The 26870-nt window shown below is 36.2% G+C and overlaps 3 protein-coding genes and 2 long non-coding RNA genes across 5 annotated transcripts; 2 read left to right on the forward strand and 3 right to left on the reverse strand.

The window, feature by feature from the left end:
* Positions 1–1730: 1730 nt before the first annotated feature.
* On the forward strand, positions 1731–2618 carry LOC147539758 (uncharacterized). The gene is made up of 3 exons (XR_015225204.1): positions 1731–1884; positions 1984–2058; positions 2259–2618. It is a non-coding gene; the product is annotated as an uncharacterized LOC147539758 (long non-coding RNA).
* Positions 2619–3107: 489 nt separating this feature from the next.
* LOC147539759 (uncharacterized) lies at positions 3108–7501 on the reverse strand. Its single transcript, XR_015225203.1, has 3 exons — positions 6990–7501; positions 6808–6887; positions 3108–3818 (listed from the first exon to the last, which is right to left on the reverse strand). It is a non-coding gene; the product is annotated as an uncharacterized LOC147539759 (long non-coding RNA).
* A 10461-nt stretch (positions 7502–17962) lies between these two features.
* On the forward strand, positions 17963–19175 carry LYSOPL2 (lysophospholipase 2). The gene has a single exon (XM_086641191.1). The coding sequence runs from the start codon at positions 18093–18095 to the stop codon at positions 19032–19034; it is 942 nt and encodes a 313-aa protein (XP_086497317.1). The 5' UTR covers positions 17963–18092; the 3' UTR covers positions 19035–19175.
* Positions 19176–19229: 54 nt separating this feature from the next.
* On the reverse strand, positions 19230–22154 carry LOC147539761 (Pentatricopeptide repeat (PPR-like) superfamily protein). Its single transcript, XM_086641190.1, has one exon. The coding sequence runs from the start codon at positions 21685–21687 to the stop codon at positions 19708–19710; it is 1980 nt and encodes a 659-aa protein (XP_086497316.1). The 5' UTR covers positions 21688–22154; the 3' UTR covers positions 19230–19707.
* Positions 22155–22588: 434 nt separating this feature from the next.
* LOC147539762 (V-type proton ATPase subunit c''1-like) lies at positions 22589–25193 on the reverse strand. Its single transcript, XM_086641192.1, has 5 exons — positions 25084–25193; positions 24604–24871; positions 24445–24522; positions 23057–23227; positions 22589–22972 (listed from the first exon to the last, which is right to left on the reverse strand). The coding sequence occupies exons 2-5, from the start codon at positions 24729–24731 to the stop codon at positions 22801–22803; spliced, it is 549 nt and encodes a 182-aa protein (XP_086497318.1). The 5' UTR covers positions 24732–24871; positions 25084–25193; the 3' UTR covers positions 22589–22800.
* Positions 25194–26870: the final 1677 nt, after the last annotated feature.

Below are 26870 nucleotides of genomic sequence, written 5' to 3' on the forward strand. Positions count from 1 at the left end.
TTATAAATAAGATTATCAGTATAGTAGTACCCTTTATAATATTATAATAAAAATTAAAAGAGAAAAACACTGGTTCTAGAGAGAGAGTCGTTCTAGGCTTATTGAGAACGAGAGAGAGAGAGAGAGAGAGAAGAGTCGTTTCTATAGAGAGAGAGAGAGAAAAGAAGAAAAACAAAAACCAGAAAATAAAAAAAGACTGAAGTGCTAGGGTTTTGAGAGAGAGAGAGAGAAGAAAAAAGATGAAAAAATCATACTTTGGTTGCTTTAAAGAAAATAAAATTGAAGGTAAGTCATCGATTTCTTTCAAACCCTTCAAATTTTGGGTTGAAATTTGGATCGCGGGATTCATTGTGAATCCCACGATTCACGATTCCATAACCGATTTGGAATAAAATCCCACGATTCAAGCCTATTTCCGATTTCAGTTACGATTTGAATCGATTTTGGCACGATTCGATTTAAATCCTACTATTTGAATCTTAAATCCTACGATTTTAACATCACTGGATGTATTGCAATGCTTTTGCATCTCTTTTCTTTGTTTGTTTTAGTTGTGTTGCATCTAGTGCTTCTTCATCATATCCATCTTCAATGAACTCCCACAAATCTTGTGAGATGAAAATTGTCTTCATTTGAATGCTCCAATAGTCATAGTGCTCACCATCAAAAACAGGAACTGAAATCGATGAGAGGTTGAAACATGAATTGTTTGTCGCCATTGGTTTAAAATGAGATAGATGGCTCTGATACCAAATTTGTTGGGTGCTTTACTTGTTCTTACAAGAAGATTAACAAGAAGATAATTACTAAACTTAAATTGTATTGAAATAGATGCTATTGTTGAATGTTGTTTTTGTTTTTGCTTGATTTCTTCTCATTACAAAGACATCTATTTATATAGATCATAGATGATAGACATAACTATTACAATAACTCCTAGACTCTTAGATTTACAAACTCCCAACTTTTGATTTCTAAACTCTCAAGTCTTGATTGACATAACTCTTGACTCTTGAGTAACATAACTCTTATGTAATTAAAAACATACTTAAAACATAGATAATTATTTTTCTAGAAATTACTAATTACCTTTCAACAGAGATTACAAAAAAAAAAATAGAGAGAGAAAGAGATAGGAGAGTTTAAAAAAATAATTTTTTTTTAAATGTTTGAGTATCAGAGCCAAGAGTTAGGTGGCGAGAAGGTTAGGTGGCAGAGAGAGGTGAGGAGAGAGAAATAATGACTGGTTAACGGTGTTATAACAGAATCTGAAAAAGGGGGTCATCTGGGTATTTTTGATAAAGTAGGGGGCTAGACAGGAAGCTGGTCACAAAGTTGGGGGTTATTTGGGAAATAACCATAAAAGTTAAATGAGCTAATTCCTCTATTAAAAGAGAACAACCATTCTCAGGGGAGTGTTTGGTTTGACAACCGGGAAGAAAATATACTTTTACAGAAACCAATTAAGAAAACTAATTTCTATCTGTATCACTATTATATTTGTTTCTCTCTCCGCTTTTCTTACATTTTCTCTCTCTCTCTAAACTTTATCTCTCTCTACCCGATCGGAAGAATTGAAGAGTTTCAGAATACAAAAATGATGTTATGCCCGGCTGGAATCTCGGCCGGGTGCGTTGGCATTCCAACCGGGCATAGCATCATGACGTGTTAGGGGCGGAGTGTTTTTGAAACGAATTTCTGATTTAATCCCACAATTTATGTGTAATTACAAACAAGGCCTTTTGTAAAACAAATCAAAAAATCCCATTCCTCCAACAGAACAGAATACCTCTCGACAGCCTTTCGTTCTCAACTAGGGTTCTTCTCTTCAAGCTCGATTTTGGCCTGCCATCAACAGCTAGGGCTTCATCAAATCTAATGGAGGTGAGTAAGTTTCGTTTTTCTTCTTCTTCATCCTCTGTCAAACTTGAAACCCTTATGCGATTCACTGTCTAACTCGACTTCTTCTCTGAACAACGACAGCCGCTCGAAATTTGGAGGGTTTCACTCGATTTTGGCCTGCAATCACCACCAAGGGCTTCATAAAATTGGATCCAGGTTGCAAGAAATCGGTTTTCTTCTTCATTGCTATTATACTTCACTTTGATTCTATGGATTGATTTGCTTTGCTTTGATGCATGTTCTTTGATAATTTGAGCTTTATCAAGTTCATCCTGAATTCCTGATTTTGTTGTCTATCTCTCTTGGCATTGGCAAACTCTTGTTCTGCTAATTATGTCTATTTGCTTGTTGTCTAGCTTCTTCAGCAAATGCCTTCTCAGCCATGGCACCCTTGCTTGTTCTTTCATCCTCGAAGCAGCAGGTTCATCGATAGATACGAGTCCCTCCGAGTACTACAATACATCCCAGTAAAGCCATTTTTATTGGAATTTGTGGGTTGATCTGATTTTGAAGTACATTGTTCATGACAGGATTATTGGAAGAGGGTATGAGCTGAAGTTCAAGATTTTGAAGGACTGACAAAGCCATGTAAACTTGTTCAATGGGAGAATCCTTCCAACCATGTAAACTTGTGTGAAATTTATGCTAAAATGAAGGCTTTGTACAGATAACTGAACTATTAAAATTAGATGATTTGAAAAAGTTTTCCTCATTAATTTTGTGCCTATCAATCTTCGTTGTGTTAAGAATATGTATATATAAATTACTTTATAAACAAATTTTCAAGCCTGTTTGAAAAACACCAAGAAAATGTGAAGCAGTTCAAGGAAGAGAGTGTCGGCTTTTAGGCTTTCGCTCAAGGATTTGGTTTCTCTTTTTTCAACCTTTCGAGCATTTACTTACCCATAAGAATAATATGAAAGCACACTTGGTTTAATTAGTACATATTCTCACACAAGGGGATTCAAACCTCGCTATATAAGCACGCAGGACTCAGTAACTAAATCCAAGTCCCATCTATCCCCGAGCTCCTATACCATTCTCTAATACTATCTATGGTCCTAAGTTCCCAACCCTTGAAAAGGGTGCGAATAGGCCATATGGAAGAGAGATGGTCAAAGAGGTGGTGAAGCCCTATGGCTCAGAAGGAAAGTGGTGAGGTTTTAACAAGAATGGCGAGACACAGAAAACACTTTGGAGCTCAATTTTAGAAGTAATTCAACCAAATTTTATTCATGTAACTTCCTTAACAAAAAACCACCTTCAGACACATTGAAGTCATTCTGATCCAATTAGAGCAACAAAACACAAAATCAAAACTAGAAAAGGAGAACACAAACAAGAGTCTTAAAAAAAACACAAACAAGAGGAAATTTGCCCAACTGAGACATCTCTTAACAACTACTTTAGCCTTCCATATCTTCGTCTGCATCGATCTCTTCTATCTTCATCTTCTTCACAGCCTGTGATGCAGCTGATTCATTATCCCTCGGTCCATTTGGAATCTCTATGAATATATCTTCCCTGTACTTGCATTCACTAGTCCTCCATTTTTCTCTACTCGGTAACCAAGTTCTTTACCACCAGCTCCACCATCGATATACACAGTTGAGTTCTGTCCATTTCCTCTCTTACTAGCATCTTAGATAGTTGGGTTACTACTTTCTTCTCTAACCATCTTCTTATTGGTCTTGCACCATACACCTGCAACCACACAAACACAACGTACAGGATCATAACTTTCGGCCAGAACCACGTCTAGTGCCGCATCAGACATGGCTAAAGCAATGCCTCTCTCAGCCAACCGAGAAGCTACATCTTTCATCTTCAACCTAGCCACATTCCTCAGCCAACCAAGAAGCTACATCTTTCATCTTCAACCTAGCCACATTCCTCAACTAACCGAGAAGCTACATCTTTCATTCGCAGAAAACAAAAAGCAAAAAAACCCATAAAATATAGCAACAAAAACTAATTAGCAACAATACCTCACTAAATTCAACTGAATCAGAAAACAAAAAACCCATCACATCTTAATTGCAACAAAGTAATTCAAGACAACTTAAACATATTAAGATCACAGAGCCGTGTTTGGGGACGGGCGGGAAGGGCGTCCGCCCTGGGCCCCCACCCCCAAAGAGGCCCACCTTTTATGAAGGTCGCACTCAGTTATATATAAGTAACCCTAAACACTTCAACATGAAACTCCATCAGCTCTAGTGGTCAAGTTGGTGAACTTCCACACCATGAGACATGAGTTCGAAACTCATCACTCGCTTTTTTCCTTTTCCTTATAATTGTGAAGTTGAGAAGATTCTTGCTAAATCAATTCTTATTTATGCTCCGTCACACTTTTTCTTTAAACTGTTTTGTTGTTTGGGTGCATATCTTTCATCTTTAGACGTGTTTTTTAAGAAAAAGAGATCTAAGTTTTTTTTTATTCTAACAATACATAAATACTTATGAGAAAATCATGATACAAAATATATCATATTAAAAAGATCGCTTAGACTCTAAACGATACGTTGTACAAAGATTTTGTTTTATCAGTTTATGTTGGAAATTAAAAATACTTGCACAAACAAAGAAGAATAAAGAAGATATTAACTTGAATTGAATACTTGACTTGATTTGATTTGATTTGATTAAAATAAACTACAAAGACTGGTCTATTTATAGACCCAAATTCTACCCACTAACTAAGACCACTAGTAACATGATTCCACTAATTCATCCATTAACCCACTAACTTAATCAACAAAAGAAATTAACTTCCCACTAACTTAATTCTCTAATTACTTAATTAAATAAATACCTTTTGAGTTTATAATTTTAACACTCTCCCTTAAACTCAAACATTATAACACCCATCATGATCTTCGACTTGAAAAATCAATGGACCTTCAATGACTTAATAAAAAATATTAGTCATTTAATCATCAACTTAACAACTTCATATCAATCTGGCTTTTCATCATACCCTTTAACAACTAATTTGTCTACTTCATCATCTGGTTTGTACTTGGTTTTGAATGACCATTTCAATCCAATTGACTTCTTTTCTGCAGGAAAAGAATTTAGCTCCCAAGTATCACTTTTCTCAATTGGATAAATTTCGTCGTCCATAGCAGAAATACACCCCACATTTTTTACTGCTTCTTTAACAGTGATAGGTTTGGTGTGATTACAATCTGCAAAAGATATAACACTTGAAAAATATTCGTTAGACCCATTATTATCATTGCTTACAACGTAGTCATCAAACCTTGACAAAACTTGAATGTAAGTTGAACTGGGACATAATTCTAAATTTGAATTATCATCAATATTCAGAGAAATAGGTGTAATCTCAATTACTTGAGATTCTGAAGCTACTGTCTCATCATCCGTATCAATTTTTATTTGATGATCTTCTTTAACCGGACAGTCCCAAACTCCATCTTCATCACTTTCTACCGAATAATCATCTAAATCTTCGTCTAAAATTTCATCAGAATCTTCATCCGAATCGTCATCCATTCTGCAAGCCAATAAAAGAATTTCTCCCTCTTCTACATCATCTTCAGCAAAGTTAGCATGCTCTGAATATTTCTTGGAAACTCTACATTCTGACTTATAATGACCTAATTTTTTGCAACGAAAACATCTAACTTTAGATTTGTCATACCTTCCAAATTTTTTTGGTCCTTTACCATGACTCTCTTCACCATTAAAACCACCTTTTTCAAGCAGAGTCACATTGCTTTGAAAAGCTTGTTCAATAGACCCTGCAGCAGCTCTCTGGTTCATCCTATGTTCATGAGAACATAATGAACTCATCAAACCTTCAACTGACATAGTTGAGAGGTCTTTTCCTTCCTCAATTGCAGCGACAACATAGTCAAAACGACCTGTCAATGATCTCATGATTTTCTCAATAACACGTAGATCAGTTAACTTTTCACCATTAACCCGCAATTGATTAACAATAGACTGAACTCTAGAAAAATAATCAGAAATATTTTCAGAGTTAATCATATTAAGAGATTCGAATTCACCTCGTAAAGTCTGCAACCTTACATTTTTTACCTTCTCATCACCCTTGTAGGATCTTTGCAACAAATCCCACACTTCTTTAGCTGTTTCAGCTCTTGAGATTTTCTCGAAGACAATCTCATCAACAGCTTGATAGAGAAAGAACAATGCCTTCTTATCCTTCTTTCTGTTCTCTCTCAAACTATCCTTTTGGACCTGAGAGAGAGCTTCATGTGCTACCTGATCAACTGGTTCTACATACCCAAATTCGACAACCTCCCAAATTTCCTGGAAGCCAAACAATGCTTTCATTTGGATACACCATTGATCAAAATTTTTCCCACAAAATCGCGGAAGCTGAGGTTGGATTGATCCATTCATTTTGTAATTCGGTTAGTAATCACAAAATAATTCTAGCTCGGATACCAAATGTTGGAAATTAAAAATACTTGCACAAACAAAGAAGAATAAAGAAGATATTTAACTTGAATTGAATTACTTGACTTGATTTGATTTGATTTGATTAAAATAAACTACAAAGACTGGTCTATTTATAGACCCAAATTCTACCCACTAACTAAGACCACTAGTAACATGATTCCACTAATTCATCCATTAACCCACTAACTTAATCAACAAAAGAAATTAACTTCCCACTAACTTAATTCTCTAATTACTTAATTAAATAAATACCTTTTGAGTTTATAATTTTAACAGTTTAAGTTTATCGTGCTCATTATGAGTCTCTAATCGACACGTGGTTTAATTTTTTGCTTGTAATTTTTTTATCATATCAAAGGCCATAGTCAAACTTCGCCCAGGGCCCTCAAATTCCTAGCCACGGCTCTGTAAGATCAAACACATTAGAATTGAAAAGGGTTAGCAGAGTACCTTCAAACTTTTAAACCAAGTTGCTGTTAAGAGGTGTTCTCGGTCGGGAAAACCGAACTTCGACTTATCCCAAATTCGAGCTTAGGTTTGTAGATAGAGAAAAAGTGTTAGAAACTTGAGAGTTAACAAAAAAGAGGTAAGAGAGATTGAAAGAGAAAGAAGAAATTGGGTTTTTTGTTTACCTCGATCTTTGTTGGCAAATAATCTAAATCAAATACAAAAATGTTGTTGTTGATGTTTGAAGTTCTCAGACGAAGAACCCTAGCTAGGTTTCCTGACGAAATCGAGTTCAAAGTCGTTAAAGAAAGGGGAAGAACTCGAACATCAATTTTGCCCTAGCTTTTAGTCTGTAACTCGATATGCTTCTGAGCTTGGCCGGGTATTAGATAAAAGTCCTCAACTCAAAATGACCAAACTTTGAGGGACTAAATTATAAAGATGGTAAAACTCATTTACCAAGCATAACATGTCACCAGCTATGCTCGGCTGGAGTGCCAACTCACCGGGCCGGGCATAGCATCATTTTTGAAAAGGCAATAGTGTTGCCATATATAGGAGAATTGAACTATCAAATATCTTCTTCAAAGGCATCTAGCTATGTACTCTATATCTCTTTTCCTCTCCTTGTCCCCTCCACCCTCTCTTTCTCTCTCTAATATCAAGTTTCCCTTTGTGGGAATCCTACATGTCCTTCACTTTTCCATATGGCATAGTCCATATATATCATGCCATGTCTGCTCACATTGTGCCAAACACACATTGTAACCAAAATTCCATACAGTTCACATGTGGTTAGCTTGTGGTGCAGTGGGTTAAACACTAGTTAAATGCCCTAGGTTTCTCTCTATATATAAGCATAACATGCCCATCTAAATTCAGTCAAAACAAATAGCATCTACTCTCTCTAGCTAGATTTCTTTTTCTCTCCTCCCAGCTCTCAAATTCAAAAAAAAAAAGACTATGGAATCCATATCAATGTTGATGATGAAGTTGAAGTGGAGAATGTATGCAGATGGTGATGAGGATGCTGATGGTGGTTATGATTATGCTCCATCTGCATCCATAGAAAGTGATGGTGATGATGATGATGGTGGTTATGATTATGCTCCAGCTGCATAATATTGATCCACAACATAACTCTAACATCATTTTCCAATAGGGAAACAATTAACTCCTTATTTGGCATGAAAAAACCCTAGATTATTTGCCATGAAAAACCCTAGATTTTGTAGCCAAATATGAGATACAAGGCAATGTATTAATTAGTGGGTTTACATTTTCCAAAGAAGTTTAGGGTTTCTTAGTAGTTTTCTAGGGTTTTTTTTCAATTAATCTACAAGTTGTATGGGAAGGTCAAGTGTTACTCTTTCTAGAGAAGATGTACCCCCATGCATGCAGTTACTATCTATGATTTGACAGTAATATTATTATAATGCTTCGTCACAAGTACTCTATCGCAATTCCCAACTTAACCTAACTAGTCCGTCAGCCATTGGAGGGGTCGATTCGAGGTAACATAAGTGAAACCGGACTAACCCGTCCGAACCGACTTAGTTTTTTAATACTCCGTATAATTTTTTTTTTGAAGAAGGTAAAATAGATTTCACTAATCGCTAAGGTTGCAACTCCAAAAAGAACAACATATAAAAAGATAAAAATTACATACTAATAAGCGCATCCCAACTAAACACCAAGTACGAAAAGGTTGTGGATTTCTTCCACTTTTTATTTGTGCTCCAATAAAAAAAAAGAGGGATTTGATCGAAATGATTAGATTTTCTACCGGACTTGTATTTTTCTTCAGAAGTCCTCGTGTTTCTTTCTTCCCATAATTGCCAAATAATAAGGCACTACAAGTCTCAAAAAAAACTTTACTATCAAGCGTCTTTAGGTAAGTATTAGAGTCAACGAGATCCTTAAAACAATTTACCGAAGTTGTGAGCTTGATGAAAGACGGAGTAAGAGAATTCCATATGTGATAGGAAATTTTTTTTAAATATCAAAATGGTTATATATAAATTAGTCAAAACTGATTAAATTGGTTCCGAAAAGCTTATATACGTATTTGTCGACAAGTCCATGCTTAGAAATCGGTGAGGAAGTCCCATTACATAGGTACACAATTTTTTTAGAGTTCCTTCGTCCATGTTTTTCTTTTTTACTGCAAAGACGATCTAAACCAACAACGGAGGATGTTGTCAGTGAGGTGGGTCTACAGGCCGACATTGATGGCGGATGATGTCTGTGGCAGTCGGTGAGATTTTTAGAGATGGAAGATTGGTGGGATTGTAAGATTAACCGGTCAATCTCTTTTGAAGTGCGTCCAGAGCAATTATTAGGTGTGCCTATAGACACACCCAAAGACTTCCAAGTCTCATGCCGTAAAAAAAAAATCCAATGGTGGGCTAACGTTTTGGTGGGACAAATAAAATTTGGTGGAGATCCAGACACATGTGACGTAATTGGTAGTTATAGTGCTCATTTAATTCGTGATGTATTTCGTATTATAATTCATGATGTGTTAATGTCATAATATAATGATTTTTGAAGTTTAATGTCAAAAAAACTCCACCAAACAATTAATTTTTTTTTGTATATTACACTCATTATACTGGGCAGATGCAACATGAAATCCACAGTGATACACCGTGAATGTATATTGATACATCGTGAATCTATAGTGATACATCATGAAATTCATAGGGATACATCGTAAATGCATATTGATACATCGTGGATGCATATTGATACATCGTGAGTGCATATTGATACATCGTGAATGCACACTCATACTCTTACGATCTTAGACTGATTCGAGTTCGAAGATCACACAAATTTTCCAAATATGTGGATCGAACAATTTATGGCATAGATACACCATGAACGTATATTGATACATCATGAATGCATAATGATACTCCTACTATTGCTATAACTTCTCCACAAGTAAAATGAATCTCTTGTTTTTCTTCTTCTTCGACTAGTGGTGTGCCGACCCGCGAGACAGATATGGTCCGTACATGTTCGGTCTGTGTACATGCCAAGTTGACCCGAGGTCCTTTCTGGTCCCGAGCTGAGTCTATGTTTTAATCACTCGGTAAGTTCTACATTAATTGTTTATCAATTCATCTCTTCAGAGGAATCAACACCAAGTGTACATCAACATAGTTGTATTGGACAACAATTAGAACTTAATAACTCTTAACGAAATCCATTTGTTCACTTATTTATAGGTTAGTTTAATGACAAGTTTGACGATCCAGATGCCAAACCATGAATATTCAATATTTCCAAGAACCGATCGATACAGATAGAATGTACGGAGTTCGAGAGAAAATATTGCATATAAATCTGATTCACAAACGACTAATTTACATTTCACTAGGGTGTATCCCGTGCCTTAGGACATGCACAGTTGTATCAATCAAATTTGACGAAATTTTAAACCAGTGCCTCTATAGGCGCCCCATAGTATTGCTCTAGGCATATCCCCAAACATGTCACCCCATTTTCCATATTTATTTTTGTTATATTTTTGATACCCCTAACATTTTGATATTCTACTTAACTTTTATTTTCTTTTGTTTCATTTTTTCTTGAATTAGTTATTTTAGGCCAGCGCTTTGGGGAAAGCTAAATAGTTTCTGGGGTGTGAAATTTTAAAGGGAATATGCAAAATTTGAAAATTTTCCGGGGAAACATATTTTATGGGGAATATTTTCTAACTTCTACACCTCATGTAGGGGTGGGAATCGGGCGGGTTCGGATTCACGATTTTCGGGCACGGGCGGGATAGCAAGCCACCCGATCGGGATATCGGGCGGGTAAATATGAGCATGTGGGAGCCCGCGGCCCGATTATGCCCGAGTGCCCGTTCGGGCTCTAACGGGGTCGGGCGGGTCTGGTTTCGGGTTCCGTTTATATTAAACTAAATTAAAAATAATATACATAAAAAAAACATAATTAAAAATATCAAAAATTAAACTAAATTTCATCTATTATATTTGGTGGTTATGATAGTGGTGGTGTTGTGGTGGTATATGGTGGATCGGTTGTTCGGGAGTGGTGGTCGTCGGCGGTGAGTGACTGTCAGTGTGAGTGAGGCGGTTTTAGTTTAGGTTTAAGGAGAGTGGTCTTTTGAGAGGGTATATATAGGTTAGATATTATGATCCAACGGTTGATGATTCTCAGCCGTTGGATCATAAAGGAATTAAAGAAATGTGTCTCGGGTAGCGGTCGCGGGTATCGGGCGCGGGTATTGGTTGCGGCGATTGGTCGCGGGTAATGGGTTTAAGTCGCGGGCAGGTAAGAGTTTCGGGCGATCGGGCTTGAATTTCGGTCGGGCGGATCGGGCTTGAATTTCGGGCGGTCTGTATGGGCCGGACCTCGGGTAAGACCCCCTACCCGATGTCCACCCACGCCTGCCCGAAATTTCGAGCCGGGGAAACCCGCGTCGGATCTCCTTCGGTCTCCGGGTCGCCTCAGATCGGGCGGTTAGGACCGGGTTTCGGATTCTCGGACCGTTTTCCCAGCCCTAACCTCATGTATTCGCCACCTCATCGTCTTCACCGGCGAAGGTCACTGGCCAGCCAATTTTCGGCCGGCGACCTTCAAACATAAAAATAAAAAAAAAAAAAAATTATCTTTTTTCCTCTCTCTCTCTCCAAAAAAAGGAATTTTTTTTTCTTCTCCTCTCTCCCTAGATCAGATCTAGAGAGAGACAGTGGAGACTCCATTAAAGGTCCGAGCAGACCTTCAACGGGTCTGTTCGGACCTCCAATGGAGGTCTGGAACAGACCCTTTGAAGGCATGCGAACAAACCCTTTGAAGGTCTGGTCGCAGACCTCCATTAAAGATCCGAGCAGACCTTCAATGGGTGTGTTCGGACCTCCAATGGAAGTCTGGAACAGATCCATTGAAGGTCTGCTCGGACCTTTAATGGAGTCTCCACTCTCTCTCTAGAGATCTAGAGAGAGGAGAAGAAAAAAAAATTTCGTTGTTTTAGAGAGAGAGAGGAGAGAGGAAAAATAATAACAATTTTTTTTTATGTGTGAAGATCGCCGGCCGGAAATTGGCCGGCTGGCGACCTTCGCCGGTGAAGACGATGAGGTGGCAGAGAGAGAAGTGAAGTGGAGAGAGAGAGAGAGGTGAGGTGGAGAGAGAATGAGGTGGGGTGGAGGGAGGTGAGGAGGTTTCCCTATAACAATTTACAAAATAAAATTGTCAAACAAAATTGACCAATTTTTGACCAAGTCTTCACACCCCGGAAATTATTTTACTTTCCCCAAAGCGCTGGCCTTATTTTATCGAAAGAGAGATTTAAATTTTCTTTTCTTTTTTTAAGTCTTGCAATTTCTTTTGTTTTTGTTTTTTTAAATTAGTTATTTTATTTCTGAGAATCACATGATTTTCTTGAGAAATAAAGATTTCAATTTCATTTTTTAACCCTTGTGACTTTTTTTTTTCTTAAATCAGTTATTTTATTTTTAAGACGGATACGGTTATTCTTTTTAAATAGGTTATTTTATTCTAAGAAAGACTATCCTTTATTAAAAAAGAATGTTTGTCTTAGTCGATGTTTTCCCTTCTGTTTTATTATATAGATAATCCCCTCAACAAAAAAAAATTAAACATTATAATGCATTTTCTCTCTCCGTTCCCAATTAGTAATTAGTTCATGAGCTTAAAATTTAAATTTAGTAAAACAAATTATGTGATTAGGCATCAATAATATAATAATAACAATAATGGTAATAATAATAATAATAATTTTATACCTGGGTCACTCTCTTGTTTACTGTTTTAGAACAAGACAGAGAACATTTCGCACATGGGAAAAAACTAAACAGATGTGATACATGAGCATACTTCCTGGTGTACTCCCGCTTACAGGATAAGGCTATTTTGGTCTTTTCAAAGTTTTTGTCAGACTGAAAAGACTAAAATACCTTTGTTATGTGAGGGGGAGTACACCAGAGAGTATACCCAAGGAGTTCCCACATCATTTTGAAAACTAAAACACCCCTTGATTTATTTGCCACGTAAGCGCGGTAGTGTATTAGAGAGGGAGCAAATGGCCGTTGTTTCTCATTTTTCATACTATTTTTATTCCCATTAGTTTTGTTTGTTTGTGCTTTCACACTTAGGGGAACAATTGTTGTTAAGATTCTATGTACAAAAGTAGTGATTATGACTCATTTTTGTAGAAGAAAAATATTCGGAAACAAGAAAAGCTAGACAGATAATAGGCAGAAATCCTATGTTGCTTGTTGTAATATATGTTTTCAATGATTGGATCAATTGAAATATGAATCGCGACGAACCACATAGAATTCTGCCTAGTCTTTCTTGTTCCCTAGCATCATTCTTTATAGAAGACTTGAGATTTAACAATTACTTTCATTTATTGAAGATACAATAACTTAAAAGTGAAATTATGTCCGACCTTTTTCCGGTTATAATCCCGTCAGATGGCATGGTCAGTCAAGATTTAGAGATAGAAATTGTTATCTCGTCCGATCATGTCATCTAGCGGGAGATAGGTCGGACAAAGAGTTACTTTTTATCTAATAAACTATGTTTTGGTTAATGGTTTTTTTTTTTTGGGACATAATTATTTTTGTTCAAGAAATTTGAATTTGGTGTGGACCTTATTGAATTGGGGTTGTGTCAAGCTAGGCAGGCACAAGCCTATGTTCTAGCCTCAACCAACGAGATGAATTTTCAGTAGAAGTTTTGTGGGACATGACTTGGAGTAAGCTTCAATTTTTCAATTTCAAATGTAGATGGCATGAAATGTGGTTCGTTGAATAGCGATATTCATAATGGAAGCAAAATATATTTTATTTTGGGAATTTGATCAAAATTCCCTATAAATTTTTTGTTTTGGTGAAAAATGATCTGTCAATTTTTTTAACTCTTCAGCTCCATAAGTAATTTTTAATTTACAACAGTTTTTGCGAGGTGGGAGGATACGAACCTCTGTCTACCACGACTGGGGTACCATCATTCAACCAAGGAGCCAAACACTATTTTGGGTTAAACACATGTGTTTGACTATTTGACAACAATACTTTATTAGGAACACTTTAACCTTAAACACAATAGAATACTTTAACTCCGGGTTCGTGGGGGCGCGTGACCTCACGGGCCCCTATGTAGGGCCGCCCCTGATTGTATCATTGTAGACTCATTAGGAGTTCTAGCCTCAATCAAAGAGATGAATTTTTAGTGGAAGAAGTTTTGTGAGACATGATTTAGAGTAAGCTTATATTTTTCAATTTCAAATGTAGATTTTAGCATGAAATGTGATTAGTCAAATAGCGATATACCTAATGGAAGAAAAATATATTTTAGTCTGGTAATTTGGTCAAAACTCTCTATACATTTTTTTTTTTTTTTTGGTGAAGAATGTTTAGTCAAGTTTTTCTAGTCTTAAGCTCTGTAGGTAATTTTTTAATTTGCAACAGTTTTGCAATATTTTGCAACACTTTGCAAAAGCTTTGTAATACCTTGCTACAATTTGCAACAACTTTTTAAATAATGTTGGGTTTGTAACTAGACACAATACAAATATATGAGTTTTCGTCAAAAAGGATATAAAAATTTTAGATTTTTAATTAACATAACATGCCTTTTCAACTTAAAAAAAAGTTTTGAATGGATCTTCGGCCAACTTTCCTATTTTGTTTTGGTTGTGCTTAAATTATTTCATGCTTGTTGTTGAATATTATTCCTAAAAACAAGGGCTAATATTTTTACATAAATTTATAAATTTCTACTAATCTCCATTTTCACATAAAATATCTATTATATTAAAACAGCTCAGTCGGTTATCTAGTGGATTAGTCTGACTGTCCATTCTATTTTAGAGATTTAGTTGAAAACACATCCGACGGATGATATAAAATCTTTTTATGTAAATAGAATAAAAAAAGATGGGTATCTATGTAAATCAACCAAAATTGGTTAGAATAACCCGCATATTTTTCTCCCTATTTTTTCTCCCACGGATTGCATCTGAGAAACTACTAATTTTCTCACTTTACAGTAGAAAATCGTGGGAGAGATCGAAATAACTAACCCACTCTCTCATATCTTCCTAAATTTCTCTCTCAACCGCCTAACTATTTCAGTTAAAATTGAAATTCTCTTACTTCCTCTCCAAATTCTTTCTCTACACTATGCTTTCTCTCTCTCCCTCGACAACAAAGAAATTTTATTCAAAAAAGAACAAAAGAAATCTCCTGAACAAATCGATCTCAATCTTTTTTTATCAAAGCTTTCCTGTTAGTGATTTTTTTTTTATTTTTCGTATCGATGTGATTTACTGGCGAAGTCAAGAGGGATCTGTCGTGTCCGTAGGACGCGGCGGAAACCTAGTTCTTTGTTGAAACAAAGCCATATGCTTTTTTAACTTCTTTGGTTATTCAATAAAATTATTAAGCATTACTCAAAACTAATCTCGCTTGACACATCGTCTCATAGATCGATTTGTATTTGATCAGATCTTAATTTGGGACTCAATGTCCATCAAATTTTAGTAGTGCTTCGGCACCCCGTCTCTATCTTATGAGGCATCATAATTAAATCCTGGTAGAAGCATTTTGGTCAAAATATTCCATGTTGATGAGGCATTAATGAAGTAAAGAGTTATTAGGAATGTAAATGGTCTTAAAAATTGGCCTTTGGTACAGGAAGAGCAACGTTTAGTAAAGGCGGTGCATTAAAAAGGTCAATTTTTGTATTTGCTCTTCCTTTACTAAATTAGTTTAAGGAGGGTGTTATAAGGATCATTTAATAAATAGTGCTAAAATATAAGGGCTTTGATAAAAAAAAAAATAATAAGAAATCTAATATTCTATTCGCTTGTAGTTTTCTCTCACATAAACAACCCAACCATAATATCGTCATCACTATCAACATCACCATTAGTATTAAAAAAACTTGCAAAGTTTACCATCACTATAGTCTTAGTTTCAAGCTTTTAATGATGACTCAAGATCTCATAGATGAAGAACCACCATTAATGAAGAAGGAGGCAACCTACATCAAGAAAGTCCTTTGACTTATGACTTAAATGAAGACATCGACTTAAACGAAACCATCGACTTAAACGAGAACATCGACTTAAACGTAGATATCGACTTAAACAAAGACATATATAATGAAGATAATATGTCTCAGGTAAAGAAAAATAATTTATTGTCTCCCTCTATGGTTGAACAAACGTTTAGGGTTTTAGGCCGTTTTTGTTTCGTAAAAGATTTTCGGTTGGGTCGACTGAAAAAGATAACAAATTTCGGTCGGGCTGGCTGAAAAAGACAACAAATTTCAGGCGGGTCCGCTGAAAAAAACAATAAATTTCGGCCGAGCCGGCTGAAATTGTTCTGTGTTTTCATCCGCTCTGGACGAAATTTGGTTAAATTTTTAGTTGTTCTGGATGAAACTTTTCTTTATATTCGGAAGATTAAGAAAAATGCTTACCTTTCCTTCTTTGTATTCTTCATTACAATATTGACACTTGAAATCTTCAAAAGTTACTTTAATCAGTGTTAAAACCCTACAAATTTGTGGAGAAATCAAGCAATAACAAGAATTACAAACTCCTCCATGGAGATGAGTGTTGTGTTATTCATCTTTAGGTTTCCATCTCTATCTCTCTCTTTTTGATCGAAAATAATAGATTTAAGTTTTTTTTTCTCTCTTTTGGTTGAACACGTTTTAAGGGTGTTTATTCTCTTCTCTCTCTTTGATCGACGAACAAGTTTTTGGTCGAACATGATTTTTCTCTCTTTTCTATATTTCGGTTGAAAATAGTTTGAAGGGAGGGACCAAAGTTTAAAGTTGTGATATTTTAGAAAATAGTGTGTATCTCTCCCTATTCTAAAAAGACTGCTCTCCCTATCTAATGCAATGCCTTTGCCAAAAACTGCTCTTTCTGTACCAAAGGCCTAGAAATTTTATATGATCTTTCTGATCTGATATCTCTATTTTATTCATTATGTATATCGATATTATATATTTACAGTCCATACATGCCATATAATTTAATGATTCTTGAAGTCCAATGAACAAAAATATGAATAATGCATATGCAAAAAAAATATGAATAATGAAATATAGTTTTTATGATGCTCCTAACAAATGTAAGTTTTGCACCCAAAAAATAAATGTAAGATGTGATCGTCCAAATTACCTAATGACCTTATTTCTATTCCAAGTGTGTTTTACTGAGAAAGGGGAAGCAAAATTAAAACCATGATTAGATAATATAGAGATAAAATATCCTCTCTTTTGAGTGTGAACTAGTCTATGACATATTTTCATAACAGAAGAAAAATCAAACCCAAATGTCCTTTTTTTGTTAACATATCAAATCCTAATGTCAATCTGAATCATGTTTTTTTTTTTGAGAACCCAACTACGATATAGGTTAGTCGTTACAAGACATCGATGCATTATAAAGATGTAATAAGCACGATAGCTGCATAATTTAGACCAAGAATGAAAGAGGCATAAAGACTAACAACAAAGAGGCTTAAAGTTCGACACATTATTACATTATTTATAACTTAAATTACATAGGATAAATCTTGATGACAAACTACTTAGACCGAGACTCGATAGCATGACCTCATTCGCTTAAAAGAGGCGTCCAACCTTTACCACCAAAGGGTGGTGGACTAATCATAGGTCTGTGAAAGCATATATGAGGATTTTGGGATGTTAGGTAAACCGTTGACTAACTCTATGACTTCTTTCTATTGCTAATGTTCACGCACATCAAGAAACATTCTCTTATACTACTCCGAAGGTAAAGAGCCGTCCAGATTCTGACACGTGTCAATATCAAAGTCAAAACTTCAGTCGAAGAGATTTACATGCTAACCACATTTCATATATAGGTCCCACCATTTAATCCGTCCACCAAACCTCACCTTCCAAATACCAGAACCCGGTTGGTGAATACTGCTTTCCCATTATAAAGTTCTATAGGCACCCAGTATAATACTGTAGCCGCCCTTATCACACCCAAATTCTGGAAGTGCCTTGCGGCCATCTGTAAATGAAGCGCCTACAATAATTATTCTGTGCGCGTTTATCCACAAAACCACTTTATCTTTCCCCACCTAATCCCTTTCCCACCAAATCCTTTAAAACCACTCTCTCTCTTCTTCTCTCCAAGCAACCCCTCTCTCTCTCTACTTCTCTCTCTCTCTCTCTCTCTCTCTCTCTTTATTTCTCGTTCTCCGCCGAGTTGTCGCCGACACAAGGCTGAGAAAATGGAAGCGCCACCGAATTTCTGGGGAGACATGCCGGAGGAGGAGTACTATACTTCACAAGGAGTACGAAACACCAAATCATATTTCGAAACAATCAACGGTAAGATTTTCACTCAATCTTTCCTACCGTTAGATCTTCCAATTAAAGGGAGTGTTTACATGACTCATGGATATGGATCCGACTCTGGTTGGCTTTTCCAGAAAATCTGTATCAATTTTTCATCTTGGGGTTATGCTGTTTTCACCGCTGATCTTCTTGGTCATGGTAGATCCGACGGTCTACGTGGTTACTTAGGTGATATGGAAAAAGTTGCAGCTACGTCGTTATCTTATTTCGTTAGCGTGCGAAACAGCGAATCATATCGTAACCTTCCTGCTTTCTTATTTGGTGAATCGATGGGTGGATTAGCAACTATGTTGATGTACTTTCAATCCGAACCGAACACGTGGACGGGTTTGATTTTCTCGGCTCCACTTTTCGTCATGCCTGAAAATATGAAACCATCGAAGGTGCACTTATTCATGTACGGCCTCTTGTTTGGGATGGCTGACACGTGGGCGAGAATGCCAGATAATAAGATGGTTGGGAAAGCAATCAAAGATCCAGAGAAATTGAAGATTATAGCTGGAAACCCTAGGAGATATACGGGCCCACCAAGAGTTGGGACTATGAGAGAACTTGCAAGGATGTGTGAGTATATACAGAATAATTTCTCAAAAGTAACGACTCCGTTTCTAACGGTGCATGGAACAGCTGACGGCGTTACATGTCCGTCATCATCGTCGTTACTTTATGAGAAGGCGTTAAGTGAGGATAAAACGTTGAAGTTATATGAAGGAATGTATCATTCGTTGATACAAGGTGAACCCGATGAGAATAGTAGTCGGGTTTTGGGTGATATGAGAGAATGGATCGATGAGCGGGTCAAAAGATACGGGTAATTTGTTTGTTCTGTCGAGTTATCGGGTTAATTGTTGTATTGAGAGAGTATGGAATTTGGGTTAAAACTTTGATCTTGAAGTATGAGGAATTACTTGTGATTTAATGTTAACTAATAAAATTAAAAATGATAATTTAATGATATATGTTTGTGCTTTACGTTTTCGTATGTGTTAAGATGCTTGAAATGCGTTACGGATCGAGAAGATCAGACTATGAAAAATGTCATAAATATTTGAAAATCGAAAAGATAGACATATATTTAGGATATCTCACTTATATTTGATTAGTATTATCTAGTTTCCCATATGAGTTGGCTCGTAAAGTTCTAATTCGGAATCACCCATTTTTCCGTAGATGTAAGTTTCTAGAATTATGAGGATCTTCGACTAAACCACGTTAAATACTGGTCTTATTATTTCCGTTTATCTTTTCGATGATCATCAAATCGTCGATTTTTTGCCTCTGGCTTATTGGAAGAGTTCTCAGATTGTTCTATCAATTCATCATCAACTAATCCTTCCCATTCTTCATTGAACTTTCAAGAATCAGAAAACCCATTTTCAGATCATTTCAATCCCCTTAGCTATGAAACTTGTAGGGTTCCGAAACCGTTTCTGGTAGCCAGGGTACGACGTAAAAATGTACTATAGGAAAACATCATCTTCTGTGGTTTCATAAATTTTCTTCTGAACTCGAAAATAATTTGCTCGTCTGACTCAACATATCACAAACTTTTTTAATCTCCGGGTTCGAAAAATCACCAACAACAAATTCATGAACAACACTATTTACCTCAATTGAACTACACCCAGGAAGTTTCTTTACTCCAAAATCCTTCATCTTCTTCCTCACTTTGTTCACATCGTCCCATTTATCAGCTGCAGCATAAATATTAGCAAGAAGTGTATGAATACCAGAATTGTTCGATTCAATGGCAGAAAGGCGTGCGGCTACTCGTTCGCTCGTTTCGGTATTACCATGAATTCTGCAGGCTCCAAGCAAAGAACTCCATAATGGTAGTAAATCCTCGATGTTTCTAACATTTGGAATGGTTTCTACTAGTTTTTCTGCTTCATCTACCAATCCAGCCCGTCCGAGGAGATCGACTAAACAACCATAGTGTTCTAATTTGGGTTGGATTCGATAAATCTTCTTCATGGAATCAAAATAAGAACGCCCTTCCTCGACAAAACCTGCATGATTACAAGCACTTAAGACACCTATAAATGTGATATCGTCTGGTTTTATCCCGGCCGATTCCATCTCTGAGAACAATTCAAGGGCTTTAGTTGTTTGCCCATTCATAGCAAGCCCACAAATAATTGAAGTCCATGAAGCTCTATCCTTGTCGTCTAGTATCCGAAAAATTTCCATAGACTTATCAATGCACCCACATTTTGCGTACATATCGATGAGAGCAGTACCAACTATAGCATTGAGTCTAATATTATTCTCCTTAATGAATCCATGAATCCATCTTCCTTGCTCTAGTGCTCCAAATTGAGCACAGCCTGTTAGAAGAGAAACTATAGTAAACTTATCTGGTTTAACCCGATTAAGTTGCATTTCTCGGAAAAGAAGCATAGCTTCGTCAAAACGATTAAACTGCACATACCCATTGATCATAGCTGTCCAGAGAACTACATCCTTTACCGAACTTCTCTCAAATAGCTCTCTAGCTATATCAATTTGACCAGAATTCACATACCCAGATACTATACTAGTCCAAGAAATCACATTTTTAATCGGCATTTCATCAAAGATTCGGTGAGCGAGAGTTAGAGATCCACATTTCGAGTACATATCTAACAACGCATTACCAAGAACAGTTGTGAATTCAAGCTTATTGATAATATACAAGTGAAGTTCCTTACCAAGTTCCAAATTACCCAAACCCACACAAGCAGAAAGCGTACTAACTAAAGTAGCTTCATCAGGCTTAACTTCATAACCTTCTTTCATCAACCTAAAAACAGATACAGCTTCCTCAAATTTCCCACACTTAACATACCCAGAAATCAAAATGTTCCAACAAACCAAATCTCTTTCAGGCATTTCATCAAACAGTAAACGTAATATCTCAAAATAACCCATTTGAGCATACATTTCCATAAGTGAATTCCTCACAAAAGGATCAAACTCAAACCCAGTTTTAACAATGAACCCATGAATCTTTCTTCCTTCGAAACCCATCTTTAATAATCCAACTGATTTGAGAACAAAAGGGTAGGTGAAATTATCAGGGGAAATGTCATCTTCTTCTCTTAATTGATTAAAAAGAGAAACAGTTCTTTTCACATTACCCTTCTTTGTGAATGATTTGATCATTAAGTTGTACATGAACAGAGACGGGTCTTCAATGTGATTGAAAATTCTGTTAGCATAATTTAAATTTCCAGAGTCTGGGTCTGTACAAAAGACTAAAAGCTTGTTTATTGCATCTTTGTTTTGATTGAGACCTATTCTGAAAATCTGGGATTGGATTTGTTTCAATTCTTTCATGGATTTGCAGTTTTGTAAATGGAGTAGGCATTCTTTCTTGGTTAGTCTTCTGGTTTTTGAAGTGAAATACGATAAAGAGTAATATTGTTTTGCAAATAGATGGAAGGAAATAAAATTAGAGAGTGAAGTTTTAGAAATCTGAGATAACATGGTTACTCAAATGTTCGTCTACAAGGAGAATTCATAGTTTTGCTGTTGGCGTTTTAATATTCGATGAAATGCCTCAATGAAACTCTTTCGAGCTAGGACAATCTATTGAGAAATTTTGTTTCGGTAAGAACAGAAACTTGTGTAAATGAATCAATTGATTTGATCAGAATTCTATAGACAATTAGTATTGGACCAGGTACCGTGAAAGTAAAACAATCGAAATATTGGGAATGAGAAGATCATTTTGTTCAATAGCTTTCTCTTCAAAAAGAACAAGAAAAACAAGTAGACAAACCCCTGTCTGATTGTTGGCCACCCCACCGATTGTTGGCCACGATTGCTCAAACTACCAAGGCGTTGGTCCAATGTAAATAGGATGAGGATTGTTCAGCCACCCCCGCCAATTGTTGGCCAGGATTGCTCAAACTCCCAAGGCGTTGTCCCAATGTAAATAGGTTTGTTCAGCCATCCCCGTCTCAAGAGAAAATATTTCAGTTTTTCGGGTCTGGAAGGACAACATCGCTAAGGTTTTCCGTGTCTGACATATATTGAGTTGGAAGTTGTTACATTCGCATTTAGAAAGGTGATTCATTTCACAAGAATGTTAGTTACTATGGGGTTCAGACAATTGGACCCAATTTTTTCCACTATTTTTGTATTCGTAGTAGCAGCGCAAACTAGAAAAAAGGCAGGTTCCGAGGCTTTCAGGAATAGTAGGGTTGAGTTTCTAGACCCTTTGCCATAAGATTAGTCAGGTTTATTTCTCAATAGGGGCCGGAGCGGAAATATAACTGAGCGGTATAGTGTCACCTTGACGTGGTGAAAGTCATCAGTTCAAGCCTGAGTGCCTGACTATCCCTAAAGGATCTGATAGTGGCTGCGAACTGTTGTACAAGAATTGTGTCACAGAAGAAAAACTTATTCAAGTGAGTAACAATGATACAAGATTCAGATGGTACAAAAATCTTACATAAATCTTATTTCTGCATGTGGAAATAAAACAAATAACTTGAAGTCCAGACCTCGATATTGAATCACAAACTATGTCGTTCTTGTTCTATAAACAAGTTGAAGAGACAACTAGTTTCTTGGCACATAATGAATAGATTTCACTTACCCAGTTTTTGAGGGCCATGTTGCTTGAGCCGACATGATTATACCCACGATGACTCCAAACAACCCGAGTGCACTTCCGAATATTTCAATCACTAAAATCTTCACGAAAAGAGACGAGTTTTGGGCATCTGATAATGCGCAACTGCTTCCAATTACTCCCACACAAAGCCTGTTTCGGAAAAACAAATAGAGAGAGAACATCAATTGCTGCAGTGTGAATCAGGTAATCGAACAATGTTTAAGTGATACTTACCCACAGACAAGGTTTGCGAATCCAACGATGATGCCAGAGGCAAAGATAGCATATCCAGCTCGAAGTGATTCAGGTGCATATATCTTGGAGTTTGGTACGCTCTCAAGTTTTGTTTGTAAGATGATAGCTACAATGACCCCATAAATAGCAACAGCCTCACAAAAAATCACACTGCAAAGTAAAGAAAAAGTTGAATCACAAGGTCCGTCAGCTGTTGAAGAATGGCACTATAAGGCCCATCACAAATATCTTCTGAAACAGAGTGCTCATAAATCATAAATGTCTATTGAAACTTTCAGATAAAAAGCCCAACATTGAAATACAAATATAGAGTGCTTTCCCCTTTCATTGTTTTGAAGCATTAGTGCATTACTGCTCTAGTCAGGAATATGTGGGATTAAGTCTTTTAAGTTAAGTCCTTACTGCGGAAACCTGGACCTAGATGGGCTTCTAGTTCAAATCCTTTTACTTCGAAGCTAGAACTCAACCCACGATCAAAAGCAGTCTGACCGCTTCTGTTTGGGATTCAATACCTTCCTTCAGGAAGCATTGTCATCAGTACTACCCAAGATACTAATGACGGACAACCTGCAAAGTTGAGGATGACCCACGAAAAATAAGTATGTACTTTGTCTCAAGCAGGAAGAAAGGTGCAACCGTTTACCACTTCATCGTGAATTTGCTTCTTGGCTTGGAACTATATGGCAAGTTCCACTAACATCCAATGGTGCATGCCGGAGAAGGTAAAATAAGCTCACTATGATTTGCTTCTTGACTTTGACATGTTAGAATAGTTCCACATGAACAAAGGGTAATCTCATACAAAGAAAATAATACCTAGGTCCTCTTCACTCATTATGAATTGGTTTTGAGTTAGATATAAACTTAACATCGTACCAGAGCTAGGATTACAGATAGGCCAAACATCACACGTTTCCCACGTTACCCAACAAAAAAAGGCTTGTGTTGGACTCAAAGAACGTCGCACATGAGGGGTGAGTGAATGTAGTCTCACATGGACAATCAGTACTCTCATACCCAAGAATCCGCTTAGTTGATTCTAGGTGGGTAGTTTTTTTCCGAGGATGCTCGTGAAGACAATTCGCTTAGAGTTAGTTGATTTTGTGCTTCTAGCTCTATCAAGCAAAACCCATGTTATGAGCATATTAGTTTTATACCTAACTCTATTTGAATTATATAGTGTCTTTGGAAGTTGTCAATCTCAGCACTTTGTACAATTTCAAAACTACCATGACAAGATTAACAAGTTCAAAGCAAATTAAAATGGATTGACTTGGAAGGATGATAATCAAGCCCTAGAATAAACTTAATATGAGAACCATAATCTGTTTAATTAAAAGTCAAATCTATTAATCTAAGCTAATTACCTGATGAGATTCTTAGAAGTGATTCGAGGAGCTTTGATCGCAGCACCAATCAAACTACTACCAGTTATATAAATTCCCCTGTAAGAATTAAACCCCAGAATTAGAATAAGATCAAATCAACTAAATCAGCAAAAAAAATATATGAAATTTTAATCATACCAAGCAGCACCCAAAACAGAAACACCAATGGAGATTGCAATTCCGATGGCGGCGAAGGTGTAAGGTGAGATCTGTACCAAAGCGTGAGACCAAGAACTCGATGCCCCAACCATCGTTGAAGTAGACATTATTAGATCGGAAGATGAATTTGAAGTTTTTCTGATCTAGTTAGGGCTAGAGAGAGAGAGAAAGAGATGTGGAGTTCAACTTCTCTCTTGTGCCTTGTGAATCGACGTGGATGATGGATCTGTAGAAGAAAAATATTTTTCTAAAAATCATTATTTTTTTTCAAAAATCATATTTTTTTCAAAAATCATATTTTTTTTAAAGACGTTTAAAAATATCCAAACAATAATAAATCATAGGATTCTTAGTTGCCAAACAAGCCAAAAAATATTACTTGGATTCATGAATCCGGGGAATCATGAATCTCAAGGACTCATGAATCCGCGGATTCATGAGTCCGCCATCCAAACACACCATTAATTTTAGATACCTGCTTCCTTTTTGTATATATTGTATTCAGATCCTTATCTTTTGGTAAATTGGTAGAGAATCCAAACTTTATACAGATGTGTAAATTTTATTTTCCACTGAAAGTCGGATAATTTTGAGGACCTAGTAAAAAATAGGGAGAATTTGACATACACCCCCACTATTATATGAATATTAGGACTACACCCCCACTTTTCGAAAACTTTTGATATACACCCCCACTTGGACGGAAGCCGTCAACTTAGAGTTAAGTTGGGTGTGTGCGAAACACACGCGCCAACCATGACGATTTTACCCTTTTGTAGTTGTTGAAATATTTTGAGCGATTTTGACATACACCCCCACTATTATATGAATTTTTGGACTACACCCCCATTTTTGGAAAAAAACAAAATTTTTCAATTTGCCCTTCAACGATCATCTTTTACCTTTTGTCTTATAAGCTTATTAATCTTAGACAAGATAAAAGATCAAAGCGAAAGAACTATTTGAGATATCAAACTATAGAAGGTAGGAGGAACTATTTGAGATATCAAGCGAAAGAACTTATTTATCTTATATGGGAGGAACTTATTTATCTTATTTGACATATAAGATAAATAAGTTCTTTCCCTTTGATCTTTTAGCTTGTCTAAGATTAATAAGTTTATAAGACAAAATGTAAAAGATGATCGTTGGAGGGCAATTGAAAAATTTTGTTTTTTCAAAAAATGGGGGTGTAGTCCAAAAATTCATATAATAGTGGGGGTGTATGTCAAAATCGCTCAAAATATTTCAACAACTACAAAAGGGTAAAATCGTCATGGTTGGCGCGTGTGTTTCGCACACACCCAACTTAACTCTGAGTTGACGGTTTCCGTCCAAGTGGGGGTGTATATCAAAAGTTTTCAAAAAGTGGGGGTGTAGTCCTAATATTCATATAATAGTGGGGGTGTACGTCAAATTCTCCCTAAAAAATATATGTCATAAAAGAAATAATTTGTTTTTTTTTTGTTAAAGAAATAATTTGTTTTGATAGTAAAAGCTTATTTCAACTTAAAAAAAAAAAAACTTATGTAGATTACTTTTGAAGGCCTCCTTCTTTGGTCTTTGAGAGTTTAAGTATCGATGTTATGGTAACTTATGATCTTATTTCACCTACACATTGTATCAGTGTTTTATTCCATAATGATGCTCTCTTGTAAGTTGTGTTTTCTAATTTATCTATATGTGTGACACTCTGACCTTCCTCTCGGAGAATAAAATGAAACACAATTTTATCGAAAGTTGATATCGTGAAACGAAGAGCGTAAATCGGGTGTTATTAAGTGTTTCAAAAGTAAATATTTATTTTTCATAATTATTGTTTAAAAAAATGAAGAAAATGAAACACATTAATAATAGAATATAACTAGTCAATACTTGGTTATCCAAGTTGATAATGTTGACATAAACTCCAAAACCCTGGAGGTACCCAAGTTCAATACGCGGTAGAGGTTGGATCCTTTGATTAAAAATATGAAGAGTAAGTTTGTTGGGTTTTAGGCTCTTTAATATATTGTTGTGCTTTAGGCTCCTTTGATTCGTGGTTTAAAATTAGACGGTTATCGTGCTTATTACATCTTGATGATGTATGAATGCCATGTAATGACTAATGTAGATCGTAATCCATTTCAATACAATGACCAAGTTTGACTAATGGGTCATTTATAAGGCCGTTTGCCTTTTCATTTTCATTGTTAAAGCTAAACAGAGCAAACAAGAGCGCTCGTTTGTGATTTTTGTGTGAAATT

Source organism: Eschscholzia californica, unplaced genomic scaffold (assembly GCF_041429995.1).
Source record: "Eschscholzia californica isolate CP2 unplaced genomic scaffold, dmEscCali1.0.p SCAF_5, whole genome shotgun sequence".
NCBI lineage: Eukaryota > Viridiplantae > Streptophyta > Magnoliopsida > Ranunculales > Papaveraceae > Eschscholzia > Eschscholzia californica.